Genomic DNA, 23,101 nt, shown 5'->3' on the forward strand with positions numbered 1-23,101 from the left:
TTGTTGGGAGACTAACCAAAAGCAACTTGGGGGCACCTGTGGCTGCCCAGTTCCCTCCCTGGGCCAAAGGAACTTGAAACCCACATCTGATGCTGGAATGAAATCCCAGTTTCAGCATCACCTTTCAATACCTCACAAACTTACTCTTTGCATCTTAACACACTCAGCCTGTTTAATGAGTGCTTGTTGAAGGGAGAAAATTTAATTTAGGGCCAATTAACTTTGCTGACTGCTGTGCAATTTGAAGTGAGTCATGATTCTTTAGTAAACGGAGGTGAAAAACTCAACAATTAAAAGAAAAACATGTTAAATAACAGACCATTGTTTAGAAGTCAACCTAATGTTCACTCTTTACCTTCCACGGTTTCAGGATAAGAGAAAAACACGAGGTTTGTGGTATTCACTATTAAACAGAACCAGACAATATGAAATTAAGTTCTCATGTTAAGACATTCTTATTATGTGATGTCTAAAATATTTCCCAAACTTCTGTTTGACCTGCAGAATCGGAGATGGCTTACCTCCCTATAACTTCAAGTTTGTTTTTACAAAGCTCTGAAAAGTAAAACAGATAATTTCAGTTTTAGATATAATAAAAAAGTAATTTGAATAGCAAAATAAGTGACTACTTTTCAATGTACAGTAGTGTCCATTCCAGGAATGAAACCCAAATGTTAGAGAAACTTTTTAAACAATGCTATTATATTCTCCAGCAGTAGCTGAAATAAAAATCTACTCTAACTTCTACAAAAACATCTATTTATACCACTTACTTTCCCTTCCTGATTCTACATTTTGCTTTGCAATCTGCAGACCTGCATTTGGTTTCCCAGTTCAGGCACCACGGCCCCCCATCACCATTTCTGAGCAGTTGCAGAGTGGGGCCACAAACACATGGCTTCTCTGGCAGGTGTTGCTGTCACTGTCTGACTACAGGTTAATCCTGTTACACCAATTTACACAATGATTCTTCCGTGAAGGTGGTAGGATGAACTTGGTTAGCTAGCTTTAGATGAGTACGTCAGGATGACCGGACCCTGCAATAAAAGGTGATCAACTCTAGGATAAAGAACAGAAAAAAGTTCTTTCTCAGCTGTGAATCTTCTCAAGCCCTCTTTTAATAATCACAGGCCAGGGGAGGTGAGTGGGATCAGGGGAGGTATACAGGAGACCCCTGAACACAGGAGGTATACAGAGGGAACACTATAATGCCGAGGCCTGGATGCACCTGTGTCTGTTTTCCGGGGAAAAGTCCATCTTGGTGTTTTCCTACCCCACACGTTTTCCCAACACAGAGGTAATAGTTAGCAGGGGAAGCAGGATGATACTTTACACCATTGGTCCAGGTCAAGATACTAAGTGGTCCCCCTAGCATTCCCAGTCCACTCCCTACTCTCAATTCATGGAGCAGACCTTCTTCCACCCCCGACAAGCTCAGAGAACCCATTCTCCTCCTTGAAACGGTGATCTGGCAGCTACGCGTCGAGTTTCTGGCTGTGGAAACTGCAGGCGTCTATAGCAAACAGTTCCGTTTTAGTTCCCTAGTCACCTGTCCCTCCTAACGCATCTACTCATTTCTAAGTTCTTGACCTGATAAGCACCAAACTATGAAGTTTTTTTTTTTTTTCCTCATTTTTCCCTCTCCTCAGTTCTGTGAATTGACTTTTTGTCTATGTCAATTTCACTACTCACTCCAAAACATCGCTCTTTTGGAGTGATGTGTTCTGTCAAATAGATTAAAATAAAAATACATTATCTGGTACAGGGAATATACAGAACAGGGGCTGAAGGTACAAAACAGACAGACATCATGATCATACAAAATATACAGAAGTACCCAACACCGACAAGTTTTGTCAGAAATTGTACATTTTGCTATTTCTTTAGCATTTCCCCACATTTTTTTCTTCTTCTGTGGATCCACTGCAGTTAAGATCGAGCTTTCTCCACAGTGTTTCTGAAATTTGTTACATGACTGGAACATTCTTTTTCTGTCCAAAGCAATGAGTGCTATACATGGAAAGTTTTCCCTCACATAACAATGTTTATTTACAGTGAGCTTTCTGATGCCAAGCTGAAATGTGATTAAAGGCTTTGCCATATTTATCACATTTAAGAGGCTCCTTCCTGGAATGAATTTTCTGATGCCAGGTAAGATGCAAATTCTTACCTATCAAAAGGGTCAACCTGTCTGTACATCTTTAGCAGTTTCACTTTTATGCCTTTAATAAAATACTAAGTGCCCTACATATCAAGATGCCTCATACATCTGCAGTCCTAGGCTTTAGCCTTGCCTGCCAGGATGAAGCAGAAACAAATGCCCAGTAACCTGAAGAATTTTACTTCTCTTCCTGGCAAGGTTAAGGTATATTTTTAAAAAACCTCTCAAAAATTTCCACTGGGTCAGCTAGCATGCCAACAGTTAACTAGAGTCCTTGAACTGTTAACAGATTTCAGCCAGTCGAGGACTTTCAAATGACGATTCCAAGCACTAATTTAGATGTTGTGAGCCTTTTGGACCATGACCCAATTATACTTCGTGCTGAGTAGCTGATAAATGAATGCAATGTGAATAGTTTTAATAAACAGCGGTAGCCTGTTTTCTTCAGAAAAGATGTCTTCAAATAGCTATTTCAAGGAGTCCATCTGCTGAAGACCTGGAGCAATCCCCATAGCTGTCCCAGTCAGTATGATATCCCAGAAAGATGGGAATTACATACGGGGGAACCAGTAATAATTTCCATAAGAAGAAATGATGGCAGAATTATGTTGGCATGGAGTTGTGGCTCAAAAAGGCCAACGTGGACCCAACTAACGTTCTTTCCCTCTTCAGAACATGTGGCACTTTGATCAGTATCTGGAGTTAAGCACCTCACTTCTTTCAGTAGTTCCCTGGCAGCAGAAGTCTTTGCTCAAACGCACCAAGTTTTCTGTTTGACCATCCTTGTCTTACTCTGAAGAAAATTCCTCTAAGCAGTTTCTTCTACCTTCCCTTTTCTTACAAAAATTAGTCAGGTTTGCCCTTCTGGAGTATCGCTCCTTTTCTTAACTTGGTTGGATAGACTACTCAGGTCACCAGCTGACCTCGGTGAAATTTCCCCAGGTAACACACGGACGCAACTGCTCAGGAGCCGCAGGGAAGCTGGGGCGGGGGTCGGGGGGGGGTCCAAGTTACAGAGGCCAGAGGATTAGTGCTGTTCGGCCTGGAGTTGAGGGTACAGCTGCCCCCACCTCCATGGCTCCCCATGCAGCTGACAGTTTCACAAGCCTGGGTTGTTGGCTGATGAACAAGTGACAAATGATAGGTTTAGTTCTTGATGGAAAATCTCAAACTCTACGTGGCAGGGGGGTGGGGAGTCTCCTATCATGAGGCTAGTCTTCAGGTGTGTTCTTAGTCTGTTTCTAAGTTCCTGCATGAGCAGTCACCCCTACCTGAAGCCCTGATGACTTCCTATGTAGCCCACGCTGCTTGGGGCTTGCGTGTGTGTGTGTGTGTATCCAAAAATGGTCTGTTATGAGCTTCTAAAAGAAGGGAGTGCAACCTCCTGCACAGATGGTGGGAAAGATCCAAGTTTCACAGCCTCACCGCAGCCTTTAGCGACGAGAAGCAGAAAAGAAAGACCCTGTGCAGAATGACTCCGACACAACCACCTACATTTCAGTAGACTGGTGAGCTTCTCGGAGCAACAGACATGTTTAGTAACTGCCAGATAATGGTGTCATATGTTTTTTCAAAGTTTCTGGAAGGGGTGGGGAAAAAAAACGTTCCTTTTTCTGAAAAGCAACAGAAATCACATCTTCTGAACTTTATTCTTTAACGTTCCACATGATTCAGAAAGTGCTCCAATCATCACGGCGTCCAGCAGATTCTGGTGAACATCTTTGCCATAAACGGACGTCCAGCAACAGCCTAAGTGTCTTTTTTTTAAAGATGATGACAACAAAGTCACTTCTGACATTCCCTGGTACTCTTTCTCCGATCTGGGTCCAGATAGTCTATGCCGGTGGAGGACTGACATGTTTATCTTCAAGACAAAAACAGGCATGAGACTCTGGAGCTCTAGCAATGCCCTTGGCCCTGAAGGTCTCACAAGCTGGCCCGGGCTACCGTATTTCAGGTACTCCTGACTCACGGGCCCTGTGGTGAATGTAAAAGTCCTGCTAGAAGTCAGGCCTAGGGAGTACTTCTTTTATGTTCAGCAGGATGGCCGGGGCTGTCCAGGATATAAATATAAATATACCCGACAGGAGAAGCGTCTCTTCTGGGGAGTGATGAAAACTTTCACACATGGAACAATGAAGGAGTGCAGAGAGTATGCAATCAAGTGCTAACTCATGGAGAGATGCACTGAGGGGTGCGACAGCGCTTTAGGGATTCAGGGACCTCACAAAGGGAGAGAAGAGTTTTGAATCACAGTTGCCATTTCAGCAGGATCTCTCTCAGTGAGGAGGACAGAACCAGCTACCTTTGGAACTGCTGCCTGGTGCACGTGGACTCTCCCATTCAGGAAGAGATGGGAATCTTTGGTTTGATATGGATGAGCGCAGTCCTAGATTTCTACAGCTTTGGTAGGCTACCAGTACCTGGTCAGAACTTACCATATCTACGTAATTAGTTTGAGCAGCAGGTCTCCATGTAGTTTGAACTGTCCCTCTTTTTTGAGAAGTAAGGTTCAGCAAGATGCTGGCCAAGTAGGGTTTGCATGTGCCAAGCAGGTTTTGGACATCAGTGTTATTTTCACAAACACGATCTCAGTCTTTCAATTATATGGTGTGGTTGTGGAGAGTCCAAGAGTGCCTTAGAGGTACCCTCATTACTGAAAGCCTTGATGTTTTCCTGTGTGTGTGCTTCTGTCCTGTGTGGAAGTAGCATGTGGATTACATCCCGAGTTGAGTATTTCCCTACAGGGGCTTTGGAAGAACTACTGGCCCACAGACTAGACAAAGGCAGAACACTGCTGATGTAGCTGTAAGGCTCCTTGAGTGTGATTTTCTTTATAACCTGTTTAGGCTTTTTTTTTCCCCTCCATGGGCACAAACCTCTGAAATCATTCTAGAAATGAAAGGGGGAAATGGCTTGACAAACGCTTTACACACAGCTTTTCAGGAATGCTCCGAACGCGTCAAGGGAGGCTGGGCTGTACTCAGAGGCTCGCTCCCTGGTGTGGATTCTGTGATGCAGGGTGAGGGTTGAGCTCCGGGTGAAGGCCTTGCCACACTTTGTGCACTTATAGGGCTTTTCTCGGGTGTGAATTCTCCGGTGCAAAATAAGGTATGAGTTTCGGTTGAAAGCTTTTCCGCACTCACTACATTCGTAGGGCTTTTCCCCCGTGTGGATTCTCTGATGCTTAGTGAGGTCTGAGCTCTGGCTGAAGGCCTTCCCACACTCGTTACATTCATAGGGTTTCTCCCCAGAGTGGATTCGCTGGTGCAGAATGAGATTTGAACTGTGACTGAAGGCTTTGCCACACTCGTTACACTCATGAGGCTTCTCTCCTGTGTGGATGCGCTGATGCAGGACGAGGTTGGAGTTAAGACTGAAGGCTTTCCCACACTCACTACATTCATAGGGCTTCTCTCCAGTGTGGATTATTTTATGGCGAATAAGGCTTGAACTCCGTGTGAAGCATTTTCCACATTCGTCACATCTGTGGGACTTGGTTCCTGTGGGAACCTCCTCGGTGGTGGTGAAGTTGGAGCTCAGGCTGAAGCTTCTCCCCAGACCCTTCCCCTTTTCCCTCGGGCCTCGCTCTCCTGTGCTGGGTTTCTTCTCCTTGACTGTAGCTGGCCCCGAGTCTCTCTTTTCTTTTCCAGCCTTCTCCTCAGGGTTTCTCTGCTGCCTTTCTACCACTCTGCTCTGCTGTTCACGCTTTTCTCTGACATCTTTCTGGAATTTTCCTGCCGTCTCCCCATGTGATGCTGAGTCTTCTGCACTTTCAGCCTTTGAGGTGGACTCCTCATTCTCACTCCTGTTTCCACAACCTGACACAATAGATAGAAAATAAAAATAGCACCTTTTTCTTTTGAATATACAGGTTACTCAAGTGACATTTTTCCAGGAAGCCTCTACATACCTGTAAAATGACCTCACAGTACCAACTGTAGACAAAATAGTAGAAAAATGGAAAAAAAACATAGGGACAACAGGGAGAACTGGGAAATGCGAGGGCAGGCAAAGAGTGGGAGGGACGATGCAGGGAGTGTGCAGAAGCTGGGAACAAGCAGAAGGAACAGACCAGGTGAGAAAGGAAGGGAAAGGGTGAGGCATGAAGGAACATAAGAGGCCACAAAGCATCGTTCTATAATTGGTCACCCAATAATTAATTTGAAAGAATCAATATCATTAAAAAAAAAGTTTCAGTTTTAACTTGGTATTTATGAAATTAAAAAGAATCTGGCAGGTGATGTGGACCTTCAGACACATGAAACGGTTTTTCTCTACCAGGGAGAAGAAAGGTGATGTGCTCAGGTAACAGGGCTGAGGGAGAGAAGCTGGTTGGGGCATCAGTAAATGTGACTGAAACTTTCACTGACAGATGATTAAGAATCCCTAAGAACAAAGAAAGTGAAAGGATGTCTGGAGATGGCTCACAAAGGATGTAATATAAGAAAACAACATTTTACAAATACAGAGCTGATCTCTGATTTTGGCAACCTACAAAAACTGGAATATATTTTTATTGCGGACTGCTATATTCTGTGTGGCACTCTGTTTTTAAGCAGAGACTAAAAACTGTTCAGCACAAAAACACTATTTTATATGTTTACATTTGAGTGGGGAAAAAAACCAAACTAATCTAAATCTTCTTCACTTATTTGGCATTAAGAAACCTTTCCAAGTGGGTGTGCACTACCTCAGCACAACCACCGAAGGAGCTGAGTATCTAGCCCCTGACTTTAGTGACGAAACTGCCATAAATACTGACCCGATCATAAGAAAAATGAAACTGGTCTATTCTTTTGAATTCCAAGCCTAGGTCCTTGATGATCTGGATGGTTCCCTATGTTTTAAGTTAGCAACAGGTGGGTACTACCCAGCTCAAAAACACAGATCAGTATTTTGGCTTAATTTTCACCTTGTCCAAAGAGCAAGTATTAAGAAATAAACCCCAGCTAACCCTATGGTTCAAAACAAAACTTGAAGTTTCTCTAGTAACAACCTCTCTTCCTAGTTTCCCTTCATTCACATTCCCCTTGCTCTCCCCAGGCAGAAGTCTCAGGAAGTGGGCTTTCCCTGTGACAGGACTGATTTGACAGTTTCCTACAGTGAAGTCTCCCAGGGGTTGAGACCTAACAGAGACAAATGAGACTGTCAGCTGCGTCACCTTGTCTTATCCGGTTGATGCCTCTGAGAACTTCATTGTTCTTACTACACACTCAAGAGCCAGAGCTCTTCACAGAAGATCACCATTAGGTTTGGAACCTAGGAAACCTGACCCTGAGGGAGGGACAGGTATAAGGTCATGGAATTACACATACAGAGCTTTGGTGGAGCAGCGCTCATAGGATGCAAGACCAAAAACCTGTGGAAGGATGCCTGGTGGGTTCAGGAACAGCTCCCAGGTTAGGATGAAACTGATGGTCCGTGTTCACCTGGCCCTCTACACTAAAAAATATAGACACTCCCCAACCCCAACAAAAGCACCTCAATTTTAACCACAGGGAATGAAGCAGAATCCTCCCTGGTGACTGAGTAGTTGAAGAGGTAGGGAATCAGAACACAAGAGTTATGTCTGTTTTCAAAAGACTCCCTAGAGGTAAAACTACCTAGACCTAAGAAATCCACGTGGCGTCAGGAAGTCCCAGCGCCAGGCTTTGGGATGAAATAAACAGTGTTCTCCTTCTCCATCTGGTCTGAACAAAGGAGCTCGGTAGTCTAACACATCAGAGATCCCACAGCTACTGGAAAAAGCAGCAGTACACTCTTATCACAAGTAATCCTGCACCCGTCTTACCCTGGGAAATCACGTTCCCATAATTCTCCTGCCTGGCGTCCCTATTGAGATTCCTCCGAGCCAGGTTCTGACATCCCCATTCCTCCAGGATGAGGGACACGGCCATGTCCTCGATCTTCACCATTGCCTGAAATAACACGAGATCCCCACACTCAGTTCCCCCAAAGCCCAGGGACAGTCCCACTGCCCGAACCTGCAGTCAGGGATGGAGGTGACTGCAAACCTACAGGATGCTGGGAAGAAAAGGCAGCCGCGCCAGGCTCCGGTGGACCCTTGGGGAGTGGGGCTATTCTGTGGGCCCGGGCTTCAACAGCCAGTGTCTTGGGAGAAGACTGCCAGAAGAGCCCCAGCAAGAGGCAGATGGCAGGGACTCAGGAGGGCAGAGGGGCCCACAGCTCACCTGGGAATCTGCCGAGAACAATGCAGATGCCATCGCCTGGTCTCTGGGAACCCCCTCGGGATGAGGGGCAGGAACGTGGGTGGCAGGGAGAGCTGAAGGAGGAGAAAGGAGCTGTGAGTGAAGCCAGCTCTGCTCTGGGTCCAGGGCACCCTCTTTCCTGCACTACTGTGCCTGATGTTCAACGAGGAACTACAGAAAGGATAATTACAGGGACTGTAAGAAGGCCAGCATAAGCTGTGTCTTCCCAAGACTTCTGTTCTTGAGCAGGAGGAACAAGGAGTCACAGAAGGTGAAACAGAGGCCCCAAGAGGGTAAGCGACTTGCCTAACGTCCCCTGCTGAGAGGGCAGAGCCAGAGCCAGAACCAGAACCAGAGCCAGGCTCTTGTTCCCAGGCACAGAAGCGGGCGACACTCAGCTCTGAGTCAGGTCTGGCTCATGACTGAACCTTCTCCAGTCCAAGGAATGTGTACTAGGACTTCAGATGCCCATGCAGCTGTGGAAAATTAATTTAAAAATCTTTAGCAGTAACATCTCGAAACAGAGAAGGAATGGCTCTTAGTTTCAAGTTTCTGCCAGTTTTTGTCCCTCTATTTCTCTCCCTCACCTGACCAGTTTTTGGATAAAACGTACACAGGGTCTGAATGCTGATGAGATATTTCCAAGTGTATAAAGGCATGGGTTGATGATACTCTTCTAATAAAAGACATATTCAATATAGGATCACACTCACTGTAATGTATAAGAAAAACTGGAAAAGTCTTAGGAGACTGCAAAATCAAAACCTTCCCTTGCCAAGTAATGTTAGATTTGGAAATGTTACTGTTAAACAGATGAGTAATTACAGTTACTGTATTGCAAAGATATTAGAAAAACCATTCTGTAACAGAATTACTAAAAGCTAGAGCAAAGTGTGCAAAAAGATCAAGTACCTAGCACTCCAACCTTACAAGATTGAGGAAACACCCTTCGAAGATGATCAGCACAGAGGGGAAACTAAGAATAAGTGCGTATTTACTATGTAACAACTACACATCCCAGGATTCCTAAAGCTGTTACTCTGGTCATCTGAAGCCCTAATCTGGCATTTAAAACCATGAATCTCCTTTTCCATTTCCTGATTTCAACCCCTAGGAGGAAATAATGGGCTGGGGTGGACAGTGGTGGACTAAACATCACAGCGTACTGGCTGGTTCGAGGGGGTTTCTCCAGCTTATAAACTGGCTGTCCTCCAGAGCGGGCCGACGAGAATGCTCCCTCAGCTTTATATGCCCACCCTGCACGTCACCACAAACAGACACGCTAGGTAAGGATTATGCGTTTATCAGCTCTTGAACAATCATTCTTTTAGCATGATATTATTATTTACTGATAGTCTATGTACCTACTTTGGTTTTAAAAGTGGATAAAATACATTAATATTTCCCTCAAGGGAAAAAAACTAATATTTATTTATATGACTCTGAAATGATTTTTTTTTGCCTCATGTTCCTCAACCAAAACATTTTTTCCATCCTTTTCCCATTCTTTGGAATTTCTGAAAATAACCTAGAAAAAGAGTGATGTTATACAGTATTTACACATTTTAAAGAAAATGAACTTATTTATTTTGGGGCTGTGCTGTGTGGCACGGAGGATCCAGTTTCCCTCAGCATGCACTGAACAGTACAGTGGAAGCACTGCGGTGGAAACACGGAGTCTTAACCCCTGGACCACCAGGGAAGTCCCAAATAAAATCAATTTTAAAATGATACTTTTAAAGATAATTTATAACATACCAGAGTGCTGGATATATATCATCTCTTCTGAGGATTTTCCTGTTAAAAAAAAGTCTGCTAGACATCCAGAATGCTAACAATTCAACAAATACTATAATGTCCACTCAAGTTTATTATGCACATTCCACTTACCTCCTCAGTAACATTATTTAACTCATGAAATTGGTCTGTAGGTTATGTTTCCTCTGATATGCAGTAGTAATGACAACAGAAACAAACACGCTTCTCTACTCCAGGCATCAACAACATAGACACATCTGACTGGTGTGTCCCCGCTTCACACCCCCTGTGAAACCTGGCTTCTTACCTTGAGGTTGTAACAGACGGGGTTTCCGAGATGAATGTTTGAAATGGGACTGGGTGGGCTCATGAGGAAGGTCAAGGCTCGAAGACTCCTGCACTGGGTCCAGAGGCACCATCCCCCTTGCGAGCATCTCAGGCCCATGAACTTGACCTGGGACCTGAGGACAAACGGGTTGGGCTTGTGGGTAAATTACTTTTTAAACAGGAATTTAGACAAACAAAAAGACAGTAAGTATGCCAGTGGCTGGGTGAGGGCCAGGGCCAGAATACTTTTTTAACAGCCAAGGGGAGTGGGATCGAAGTACCACAAAGACTATAAATATGAGCTTTAAATCAGTAACTCTCTTTGCTCCAGTCTCAAAGTCCACGTGCTGCTCACACATCCCAGGCGTCACCTCGCCTCACCTGCTGTCCTGACAAATCCAGCTCCAGATCCTCCAGCAGGGTCACGGCCTCCTCCCCGCTGTCGGGACGGTACTCCTGCAGCCAGGCCTGGAGCTCCCGGGGCAGGATGGAGAGGAACTGCTCGAGCACCAGCAGCTCCAGGATCTGCTCCTTGGTGTGGATCTCGGGCCGCAGCCACTGGTGGCAAAGTTCCTTGAGTCGACTCAGGGCCTCTCGAGGCCCGAAAGTGTTCTGGTAACAGAAGTGCCTGAAGCGCTGGCGGAAGACCTCTGGGTCGGGCGGGGGAGACTCCTGCAGGCTGGCGTCCTGCCCCCACATGTGCTCCTCCTCATCCTCCTCTTCCACCTTCACTATCACGATACCGTCCTTCTCCTGGGCAGCCTGCGGGGACAGACCTGTGGCTTCCCTCGACTCAGCAGTCATCATTCAGGCTCGGGGACCTGACTCAATCGGAACAGGGTTTGTGCTCTTGTGCTCTCCTTTCTGTCCTGTGAGATGTCTGGTATCTGTTTCTGTACTATTTCTGAAGAGTTAAAAAAAAAAATTACTGGTACCTTTATGGAAAGTGATACTTTGCTGTTAATACTTCATACAAGGCTACACAACCAAGCATTAAAAACGCCTCTGAAGAGTAAAGGAAAAAAAAGCCCCTGGTACCAACTGTTTTCACCGTCACTTTGTAGATATTAAAGTTTTGCAAGCAAACCCCCAAATGGCAAATTCTGCCCTCAGGGTGTCTGCTGGAGTCCCAGCACTTTCCTTCCAGGGGGAAGGCAGGTTATGACGTCATGTTTACACACACAGCCTGGTGAGAGCTGAGAGAGGGGTGCCAGGCGGTGGCTTGCAGCGGCACATGTACAGGCTCCCAGGACAACGTGGAGCACCCTCTTACAGATGACACGACTGTGGGTGGGTGACTTCCGCTGTGTGCTCAGGAGCAACATACCTAGTGGAGCCAACACTCAAGCCAGATCTGAAGGCCCGGACTTGTAACCCACCATTCAGATATTTCTATGTCTTTTATGGGTGCCTAGGTCAGTACAAAATGATCCACTTTGAATAAGGAAAATATCAGGACGTCTATTTATATTTTAAAAGTGAGAGAAAATAGACTACATTTAATGTACAAATGGATACTAACAAGCTCACTCAGTCTAAATGCTGAACAGGTTCACAAGAGACAGTATGGGGGCCGGTGCAGGGCAAAATGGGTCAAATGACCCAAACTTCCTGTTATAAAATGAGTAAGTCCTAGGATGGGGTCACGGCGTGGCGACTCTAGTTAATACTCTGCTGCATATGTGAAAGCTGCTGAAAGAAGTTCTTAAAAATTTTCTTCAAATGAAAAAAATGTAACTATGGTGACAGATGTTATCCGGACTTATTGGGATCACTTGGCAATATACAGAAACACTGAATCATTATGTATCTTGAAGCTAACCTTATGCTATATATCAGCTACATCTTAGAAAGGAACAAGCAGCTTTAGAGATTCTTGCAGAGAAACTAGGAGAAGGGGAGACCCTAAGAAGGCAAACACATATAAACAAGAAAATGGAGCGGCTGAAGCTTCTATCCAGAGCAATTTCTAACTCAGCCAGGCCAGAAGGTGAGAACCAATGTGGATCTAAATCTAACAAGAAGTCAATCGACAAGTGAAAAAGTAAAAAAAAAAAAAAAAAAGTACGAGAAAGGAATTATTAGTGGGTTGTTACATAATTTTAACCACTAAAACCAATACTCAGCATCCTTGAAACTCCTTATTGTCTACACATTTTAAAAACTTGGAAATACTCCCTAATTTGTTTAAGAACTTCCAAATAAGGATTTTTAGTGGGTCTTGAGCCTGTTTGTTAAAATTATAAAACATCTTTTGATTAGTTTGTAAGAACAGGTGATATAAGAGCATGGACAAATGGAGATGTAGAAGCTGAATTTCAAGAACAAAAACTGAAGAGGGTTGGTGGACAGGAGCAATCACGAGTTACTAAGCAGACAAAAAAATGTATTTCTTTCATCTGAATTGACAAACCTTTGTGAGGCATCGTTTTCACCTCTTACAGCCATCAAAATTAAGCACCAACTTCAAGTTTTAGAGACAGCATCGACTGTATCAAAATGAGGTAAGCCAATAGTTTTAAACTAACAAAACATTTTTAATTACATGACTTTCACTAAAAAATTATTAGTAATTTTGGTGGAAAACGGATCACGTACATTTAAAGCAGAAGATTATTTGAGAAAAGTACAACTTACTGTATTTTTAAAAATTATACAAAACGCTGGTATAATAATTTATGTATGTAGCTTTTGTAAACAGTTTTTACTGACAGGATCGTGTGACTGGAAAAGTTTGGAGAAGACTGTTCTAAACAAAGATTATGATTTTAATCTGAGGTTTATAACAGGATTCATTTTTCTTTCTTTGGTCCCTAATAAAAAACAGAAATTGTTATTAAAATAGCAGCTTATAATTACAATCAAGAACATTACATTCAAAAAGGCTTGCTGCATAAATATAAAAAGAATGTGGGAATTAAGTCATTTCTCCAATACTTTAAACTGGTGAAAGTCCTGCTGTAAACTATCTTCTAAAAAGCAAGAGAATTCCAAAAGAACATCTACTTCTGCTTCACTGACTGTGCTAAAGCCTTTGATTGTGTGGATCACAAAAAACTGTGGAAAATTTACCGTCTTACCTGCCTTCTGAGAAATCTGAACGCAGGCCAAGAAGCAACGGTTAGAACTGGACATGAACAACAAACTGGTTTCAAACTGGGAAAGGAGTACATCAAGGCTGTATATTGTCACCCTGCTTATTTAACTTCTATGCAGAGTACATCATGAGAAACATTGGGCTGGATGAAGCACAAGCTGGAATCAAGACTGCCGGGAGAAATATCAACAACCTCAGATATGCAGATGACACCACCCTTATGGCAGAAAGTGAAGAGGAACTAAAGAGCCTCTTGATGAAAGTGAAAGAGAGTGAAAAAGCTGGTTTAAAACTCAACATTCAGAAAACTAAGATCATGGCATCCAGTCCCATCACTTGGAAACAACAGAAGCAGTGAGAGACTTCATTTTCTTGGGCTCCAAAATCACTGCAGATGGTGATTGCAGCCATGAAATTAAAAGACACTTGCTCCTTGGAAGGAAGTGAAGTGAAGTGCAAGTCGCTAGTCGTGTCCGACTCTTTGTGAGCCCATGGACCGTGGGATTCTCTAGGCCAGGATACTGGAGTGGTTAGCTTTTCCCTTCTCCAGGGGATCTTCCCAACCCCGGGATCCAACCCAGGTCTCCCGCATTGCAGGCGGATTCTTTACCAGCTGAGCCACAAGGGAAGTCCTTGGAAGGAAAGCCATCACCAACTTAGACAGTATATTAAAAAGCAGAGACATTACTTTACTGACAAAGATCCATCTAGTCAAAGATACAGTTTTTCCAGTAGTCATGTATGGATGTGAGAGTTGGACCATAAAGAAAGCTGAGTGCCGAAGAATTGATGCTTTTGAACTGTGTTGTTGGAGAAGACTCTTGAGAGTCCCTCAGACAGCAAGGAGATCCAACCAGTACATCTAAAGGAAATCAGTTCTGAATATTCATTGGAAGGACTGATGCTGAAGCTGAAACTCCAATACTCTGGCCACCTGATGTGAAGAACTGACTCATTTGAAAAGACCCTGATGCTGGGAAAGATTGAAGGCAGGAGGAGAAGGGGACAACAGAGGATGAGATGGTTGGATGGCATCACTGACTCAATGGACACGAGTATGAGCAAGCTCCAGGAGTTGCTGATGGACAGGGAAGCCTGGCATGCTGCAGTCCATGGGGTCACAAAAGTCGGACACAACTGAGCAATTGAACTGAACTGATCCATTCCTTCAGACTTGTTTTGCACTCCACCCCCTTGCTGGGGAAATATATTTTGTTTTTCAACTTCCGAGCAACTTTACCTAGAAAAATCCTTCATTACAAGTATTCAATTTCTTAAGCATTTCTGAAGACTTATCATACGCAAGGGCTTCCCAAATGGCATTGTGGTAGAGAATCCGCCTGCTGATGCAGGAGATTCAGGTTCGATCCCTGGGTCAGGAAGATCCCTCGGAAAAGCAAATGGCAACCCACTCCAAAATTCTTGCCTGGGAAATCCTATGGACAGAGGAGCCTGGAGGGCTACAGTCCACAAGGTCGCAAAAGAGTCAGACACGACTTAGAGACTAAAACAACACAAATACACATGGTGTCACCCTAGCCTGAGGGGGATTGAAAGATGGGAAGTGAGATTCCAGCTCTTACACAAATCACTACAGTACAGAACAGATGTTCCAACAGTTGTAAGGAGGTTCCACGTGCTGGCGCAGCCCCGAGGGGCGCCTGACAGCTGACAAGGCAGCTTCCAGGAGAACGGCCCCGAGGAGCTGGCGCATCGCAAGAGCCAGGACCTGAACAGGAAGAGGCAGCAGGCAGGGACTCCAAGAGACCACTCTTTCGGCTGGCTTTCTCTCAGCTGGGAGGCTAAATAACTCCTGTAAGGCTGGGTCTCCTTCATTTCATTCGGAAAAGTGGAAAAAAAAGAGCATCTTTTCCAGCCATGCCTCCCAGAACCGTCTTCCACCATCCCAATATCCAGGCTCCACATCTCCTGCAGACACTAGGGCCTCAGCCCCACCCAGTCTGTCTTGCTGCCATTTCTTCCTGTTTCAACATGAACAACACACCAAGGTCAACTTAGTATTGCCAAAGTCTGCTGCTGGTCATTCCCTCCTTCCTCAGTTACTCTCAGTGAATCCTTGATATCTACTGACTTAGCATTCAAACAACACACTCCACTGGACTCTTCCTCTTCCATTACTTTTCTCGTAGTAGTAGTGATCCCCTCTATTTCAGCCTATTCGGCCCATTAACGTTCCCATTACCATAGTACCCATTAACTTGGGGTGTGACTTTGCATCTTTACTCCTTTGCTAGGACAAATCTCCCACCTTTATCAACCTCAACTGGTCAAATTTTCACTCACCTTCAAGATGTACACCGTTTCCTGACATTCCAAATTAAAGAAGATATCTTCCTCCTCTGAATACTCTTGGGACTTTGCCAGGCATGTCTACTCTCCTTGTCTTACCATTACCTGAGTTTCTATCACCACTTCCCAACTAAACATTAGGTCCCTCGAGGACAAGGACTCTTGTTCACTTTTCTTCTAAAGAATTGGGCAGACCTTAATTCTGTTTAATTGAAGAGAAGAAATAAGAACAACTTAAACTATTTCAGCTCCCCTTGTCATCTTACTGCCTTCAGTGGCAACTAGGGATCAGCTTTCATCTCTGATTCCTCTCCCCTTATGTAAGTACATTCATCTCCAAGCACCAGGGAGGTGCAATTCTTTGCTCATACTTATTCTTCTATCTAGTTTTGTGAAGAATGGCTTCTCTTTGGTGCCCTACCTTCATTTTCTGCCTCCCCTTCACAATTCATCTCCAACCTTGCTCTCAGATTCTTCTTCCTAAAACTCCACAGAGCCGTGCAATCCAACAGCCCCCAGCACCTGGTCCCAGCTTCCCCATCAAGCTTCATTTCCCATCAGTTTCTTCCCCTTCCCTGCATGAACCTTTTCCATCCAGCAAAATGACTCTACTCAGTATTTCTTAAATGTCTTATATTTTGACTGTCATCCTTTTCTCACATCATAATGCCTGGGATTTCCCTCCCAGTCTTCCCTGCCTTTTCAAATCCTCCTTATCCTTTAGAGCTAAGCTGAAATGCCACTTGCCCCTCATCTGTCCAATTCAAGAAGCCTCTAGCAGACATAATAGTAAGAACCAATGTTAACTGGTCTATGGACCAGGCATTTCACACAACATTCTTAGGAGGTAGGTACAATTGTGGTCACAATGTATAACAATGAAACTAAGGTTGACAGACATTAAGTAACACCCAAGGTCACAGAGCAATTAAATGGTTAAGTCAGGATTTGAAATGAGTTCTGTGAGACTCAGTTCAGGTTCCAACAATCACACCAAACTCACTTAAGCAATGGGATTAACCCTGTTATAGTGAAAGCAGCACAAGGTGGAACACCTGAATCCTGGTCTCCTATGGTGAGTGAGTTACATGTCCCCGGGTGAGGTGTTCAACCTCTCTGACACCCAGTATCTTCATCTGTCAAATGGGGGCTAGGGTAGGATCAGAGGAGCAGAAAACTACCTCTGGGGTCCCTTTGAGTTGCAAACCATTCTGGCACACTATCCGATATAGATAAGATTACCCCCAGTAACTGGGTCTCACCAAAAGTAAATACAAAAGATTTTCTTACAAAAAGGGCCTGGAGTTACAAGCTCAGTTTATTTCAGAGGCTATTTTCTAAACAGGCCAGTATCTTTTCCAGGGTATAGTTTTGACATTTCAAACAAACTGGCCCCCCCCTCATTTTTGAGAAGTGCTGTGAAATGTTTAAAAACATGAAAAAGCTACCTTTAAAAGACAACTAGGTATCCTGAGAATTCCAAAAGAATACTGATACTCAGAATAAAAAGGAAAGATTTAACATAACACTCATCTGTATTTAGATACAGTATAAAGTTAGCAAAAATTTAAATGCTTACATCAAGCAGAGAATCAGCAAAAGCCCAAGGTATTAATTAGTGAGCCTCCCTGTTTGTATTTTAAGATTGGTGAAAACAGCCTGAAATAATGAACAAGAATTGTGCCTATTAATTCAGAGACAATACAAACTTGGAGAAACATTCTGGGGCAAATTATCATGGTTCCCTAAGTAATAAAGCTATTTCTCCACATGTGGCTGGCAAATACAGTAACAGGGCTTTGTTGACTGGTTACAATGAATCCTCCACAATTCAATTCAACAAGTATTTATTGACCACCTCCAATCCGCCTAGCAATGGCCTGTACAATAAATGCTTTCTTTGGTCCCAGGCCATGTAACAGCCACTCTCTACAGTGCAAGTATCTTATTGTGTACTGGAGGCACCGTAGGAAGGGGAGGGCAGGGCCAGTGTCAGGGTGAACTGTGGCTGAATTTTTCAATTACACCGACTAAAGCAAATAACCTCAAAGTTGGAGGGGCCTTTGGAGAAAACCTAATCTGATGGATGACAGCACTGAGCGTTGGCAGAAGTGTCCTGTCTTACCCAAGGTCACTCAGTTAATCAGTCTCCTAATGGTCCCGTGCAATTTCCACAAATTCCTTTCACTCTTCACCCTTCCAAGTCAGGCAGAGTAACCACTCAGTTCACTTTAGTTCAGTCGCTCAGTCGTGTCCGACTCTTTGCGACCCCATGAACCGCAGCACGTCAGGCCTCCCTGTCCATCACCAACTCCCAGAGTTCACTCAGACTCGCGTCCATCGAGTCAGTGATGCCCTCCAGCCATCTCATCCTCGGTCGTCCCCTTCTTCTCCTGCCCCCAATCCCTCCAAGCATCAAAGTCTTTTCCAATGAGTCAATTCTTCGCATGAGGTGGCCAAAGTACTACCCAGAAATAAGAAACGCACCTAATCTTCCGGACAGCTCGTTTTCAAAAGCCTTCGAAATGTGCCCTAAAGCTGAGAGCCGGACGTACATATCATCTCTATTAGACCAGAATCACTTCATCCACTCAGACTAGGCTTCAGACGCTCTTTAATCACCCACCGCTCGAGGAACGGGGTGGGGAGAAGCAGGTGATCTGGAAACATGTACTCGGCATCTTGAAACGTGTCCGTTTCTCAGCCTTCCGCATTTTTCATCTGGAGGTACTTCAAGGACCCCGAAAATTTTAAAAACCTCTCACTGGAATCAAAGCAAATGGCGACTAAGGCAGAGAAGGAAAAAAACCTAACAGGGATCGGTTCGCTCGCGACCCGGTTTTCAAAAACGTCAAGCAAAGACGACGACATTGCAGTTGAGGGCCCGGAAGGGGCCCGCAGACAGCCGTTCCCCCAGGTCTCCCAGGTCCCCCTGCCAAGGACAGAGGCCCCCTCCCTGCCTGGGCCCCCGATGGGGCAGGGTCGGCTGCCCTGGGGGACGGCGCTGCCTACGGCCCGGCCTGAGGAGGGGACAGGGGCAGGGACTCGCTGCTCGCGGCGCCCCGGCCGCCAGGAGAGGACCCCGGGTTCGCAGCTGCAGAGCCCACCCCCACGCACACACCCCTGCGGCCCCGCCCGCTCCCTCAGAGGCCGGCCCCAAATCTCACCGTGAGCCCCGGGAGCGGCTGGGGGCGCTGGGCGAGCAAAGGGAGTTGACTCTGGGGCTCAGGCCGGCCGAAGGGCGCCGCGCTCAGCTCCGGGCCCTCCTGACGCCTCGACACAGACACAATGAGTCACAAAGGCCGGAAGTGTGTCAGCACCTCGCCTTCCGGGACTGCGCAGCGCTTCCGGGTCTTCTCTAGGAGGGCGGGAGGATTCGACATCTCGGTTTCCCCAATGCTGGACGTGTCCAGAGACCTGCACAGGTGCAGCCTCCCGCTTTGGGGGTCCCCTCCCGCAGCCTGTGCGCCCCCAAGTTAGGGCTGGGGACGAAAGGATAAACAGACTATCTAACTCTGACACCAGTCCATCTGATAATTCGATTTCTCCTTTTTCACCTCGGGCAGTCCTTGTAGTAATTAGAGTTATTATCAAGCAATAATACTTAGTAACTGTATGTTTGTGGCAGAGGAGCTGAAAGAACGATGTACACAGAGGAGATCAAAGTTAAGCCATGGGTGGCTCAGTTTCACAAAACTATGGTGGTAGTTCCTCTCCAGCCCTGAAGGTGTCTGCCAATTGAGTGGGTGGTATTTTCAAATACTTGGCTTGTGGATAAAGAACGTCTTTCTATGCCCAAGCTAGTCATAAGGTTTTATGTTCTGCTCATGTGACATACGCTATTATAGCAATTTAAAAGAAGTTTTCAGAATAATAACAGGCACTTTTGCCTTCAAGGTGCTTTCACAACCGACAACAATTATGGCCTTCACCTGGCAAGATAAGACAGAAGTAATACTCTACACTCTACCTGCTGAGCGAGAGCACCCACAGACTTTAATGATTGTGACTTTGCTGTATATTCCAAGGCAAGTTCTGGGGAGAGACTGAACTTAGTAGCTTGGCTGCGTGACTCCTATAGTTTGAAGAGTACTTTGAAAAAATATTTGAAAACTAAAAGTCAATTACAGTATCGTTAAATGAAAAGTGCAAAATGGAGAAAAGTAATCATCTATAATCCTTCCACCCTAACCCAACTATGATGGATTTATCTCTTTCCTATCTGTTTTCATATGTCTCTGTGTGTGTATGTGCTAAGTCGCTCCAGTCATATCCAACTCTTTTTGACCCTATGGACTGTAGCCCACCAGGCTCTTCTGTCCGTGAGATTCTCCAGGCAAGAATACTGGAGTGGGTTGCCATGCCCTCCTTCAGGGGATCTTCCCAACCCAGGAATGGAACCAGTGTCTCTTACATCTCCTGCATTAGCAGATGAGTTCCTTACCACTAACACCACTTGGGAAGCCTTTGCATATGTATATGCTTTTATTTATTATTTTAAACATGGTTCAAAAATATAGATTGTATTGGATAGGTGGCTGATATGTTTGAAGTACCTGCCACATTCATACTGTGTGACCACTTTTTGGACCGAATTGATGGGATCAGGTTTAGGCACTTTTTGGAAGCACAGCTTATATGCTGACCACTGGAATTACAGAGGTGGTCTGGTGTGAGAGCTCTGAAGAATGGAACAGTAGGAAACTAAAACATCTAGATCTCCTTTCTTGGGGAGTTCAAATGTGAGACAAACAGAAAACCGGGGCCAAGCAGAAATCAATCAGCAGAAGGCATTAGGTGACAGAAGCCGGGAAGCTGTGGGTGTCATGGCTAGCAGTGGCTCCAGGGCCGATGCACCGCACGGCAGGGTACACGAGGGGAGCCCAGCCACCCACTACTGAGAACCCACAGCGTGGGGAGGCGGCCGTCTGAATAACCTTCAGGCCCCTATTCTGTGCACTGCTTGGCTTTGCTGCAGATGTTATTGTTTCCTGTCTCTCTATTTCCCTGTGTGTCCTTACAATAAATTCCTCGCCAATAAAAGAGTCTTACTTGGTTCCTTGTCACCTAGAAAAGCCGGATGTGGTTGATGTGAAATTATGTGTACTACTTTAAAAAGCTTAATTATCATATCACTGGCATTTAAAATTTTGCTACCCAGAATGGATAAGCTTTTAACAGCTATATAGTATTCCCTCAAGCGTGTACCATTAATTATTTAGTAATTCCTATATTTCTAGACATGCTGAATACTTTGAAAGTTTTGCTAGGTTAAGAAATAGTTAAATGAAAATTTTTGTGCAAATGTCTTTTGGATTGTTTAATTAGGGCAGATTCTGACAAGCGAATTAATATGTATATATATACGTGCCTGACTCCTAGCAACCCCATGGACTGCAGCCCACCAGGATCCTTCGTCCATGGGATTTTCCAGGCAGGAATACTGGAGTGGGTTTCCATTGCCTTCTCCGATATACATACATACATATATAAAAAAACATCACTTATAATTGCCAAGATATGGAAGCAATCTAAGTGTACGTTAACAGGGGAATGGGTTAAGAAGATGTGGTGTGTGTGTGTTTGTAGATATACAAAATGGGAAACTACTTAGCCGTAAAAAAGAATAGAATTTTGCCCTCTGCAACTACATGAATGGACTTGGAGAGCATTATGCTAAGTAAAACAAACTGGACAGAGAAATACAAATACTGTATGATATTTGTATATGGAATTTAAAAAAACCACATTTATATGTGGAATCTAAAAACTACAACAAACTGGTGAATGTAACATGAAGGAAACAAACTCATGGATACAAAGAACAAACTAATTGTTACAGTCGGGAGAGGGAAGGAGAGAGAGGATCCAGTGGTGGGGAGTAAACGGTACAACGATTATGAGTAAACGGTACAACGATTATGTATGAAATAAGCTACAAAGTTATATTGCACAACCCAGGGAGCATAGCCAGTATTTCATAACTATAAATGGAGTAGAACCTTTAAAAATTGTGAATCACTATAGATCTGTAACTTAAATTGTATGTCAACTATATACTTCAATAAAAAATAAATGTATAACCATATTTCTTCCCCAAAGAGGCTTAATTCTTATCTTTGTGCTGTAGCACAGTTATTTACACCAGAAGGGTAACAAATGTCCTTCCATTGACCTTGCTTAATTTATTGAGTCACATCAGTATTATGGCAGAACTTATTTATTCATAGCCATTGATGATGATATATTATGTATCAGGGATTATGCTTGTTTTGGAGGATATGATAGTGACATTGCACTGGTATTCTAGAAGTTTACAATCTGGTGGGGACATTAAACCAATGTACGCTGCTAAGTCGCTTCAGTTGTGTCCAACTCTGTGCGACCCCATAGACGGCAGCCCACCAGGCTCCCCCGTCCCTGGGATTCTCCAGGCAAGAACACTGGAGTGGGTTGCCATTTCCTTCTCCAATGCATGAAAGTGACAAGTGAAAGTCAAGTTGCTCAGGCTCCCCCGTCCCTGGGATTTTCCAGGCAAGAGTACTGGAGTGGGGTGCCATTGCCTTCTCCGAAACCAATGTATGAGTCACCAAAATACAAAGTGAAGTGATGCATATATCCAAAGCTGCATAAATACACTTCTCTGCCTGATTGCGGGTTTCCCAGGACAGAATTAAGGCTTCTGTGGGGTGCCTCTTTCCAAGGTAACTCTCTGGTAGTAGAAAAAAGTATTGTCTCTGTCAGGCACAGGGAACTCTACTCAATATTCTGTTATGACCTATAACGGAATAGAACCTAAAAAAAAGATGTATGTACATGTATAACTGATTCATTTTGCTATACAGCAGAAACTAACAACTATACTCAAATAAAAAATTACTTAGAAAAAAAGGAAACAGGGGCTGTGTAAGCCTGCCCCACAGTCAGCTGTGATGCATGCAGCTTTTCTTCTTGTTGCCCCTAAGTGCCACACTTTTATTCTATTGAACACCGATTTCTCTTTATGCGTGTCCAGCCACCCCACCCACAAGTGCCCACGGGGGCCAGGCTAGCCAATGGCTGGGGTAAATGTAACTGTTACCTGAGCTCGAAGTGAGGCTGTGGGGAGTTGCCCATCTGTTGAGCACACACTCTGGCCAAGGGAAGCACCCTTCAGGCTATTGCTGCCAAGCCGGGTGTGGATTCAGAATTTTCAGAGAGGCTAATTCTTCCAAGGAGAAATGAGAAATGGGATAT

General features: G+C 44.5%; 1 protein-coding gene across 3 annotated transcripts; it reads right to left on the bottom strand.

Annotated features, from left to right (window-relative positions):
• Positions 1 to 1,591: 1,591 nt before the first annotated feature.
• Positions 1,592 to 23,032, bottom strand: ZKSCAN1 (zinc finger with KRAB and SCAN domains 1). 3 transcript variants are annotated; one of them, XM_040262756.1, is made up of 6 exons: positions 19,033 to 19,162; positions 10,840 to 11,362; positions 10,439 to 10,592; positions 8,356 to 8,447; positions 7,956 to 8,082; positions 1,592 to 5,982 (listed from the first exon to the last, which is right to left on the bottom strand). In XM_040262756.1, the coding sequence occupies exons 2-6, from the start codon at positions 11,263 to 11,265 to the stop codon at positions 5,090 to 5,092; spliced, it is 1,692 nt and encodes a 563-aa protein (XP_040118690.1). In that variant the 5' UTR covers positions 11,266 to 11,362; positions 19,033 to 19,162; the 3' UTR covers positions 1,592 to 5,089. The 3 variants fall into 3 exon arrangements, with proteins under 3 accessions (XP_040118690.1, XP_040118698.1, XP_040118707.1); XM_040262773.1 differs by lacking the exon at positions 19,033 to 19,162 and adding an exon at positions 22,947 to 23,032 and having other exon boundaries at positions 4,999 to 5,982; XM_040262764.1 differs by lacking the exon at positions 19,033 to 19,162 and having other exon boundaries at positions 10,840 to 13,036.
• Between the last annotated feature and the right edge of the window lie 69 nt (positions 23,033 to 23,101).

Source organism: Oryx dammah, unplaced genomic scaffold (assembly GCF_014754425.2).
Source record: "Oryx dammah isolate SB20612 unplaced genomic scaffold, SCBI_Odam_1.1 HiC_scaffold_2, whole genome shotgun sequence".
NCBI classification, from domain to species: Eukaryota; Metazoa; Chordata; class Mammalia; order Artiodactyla; family Bovidae; genus Oryx; species Oryx dammah.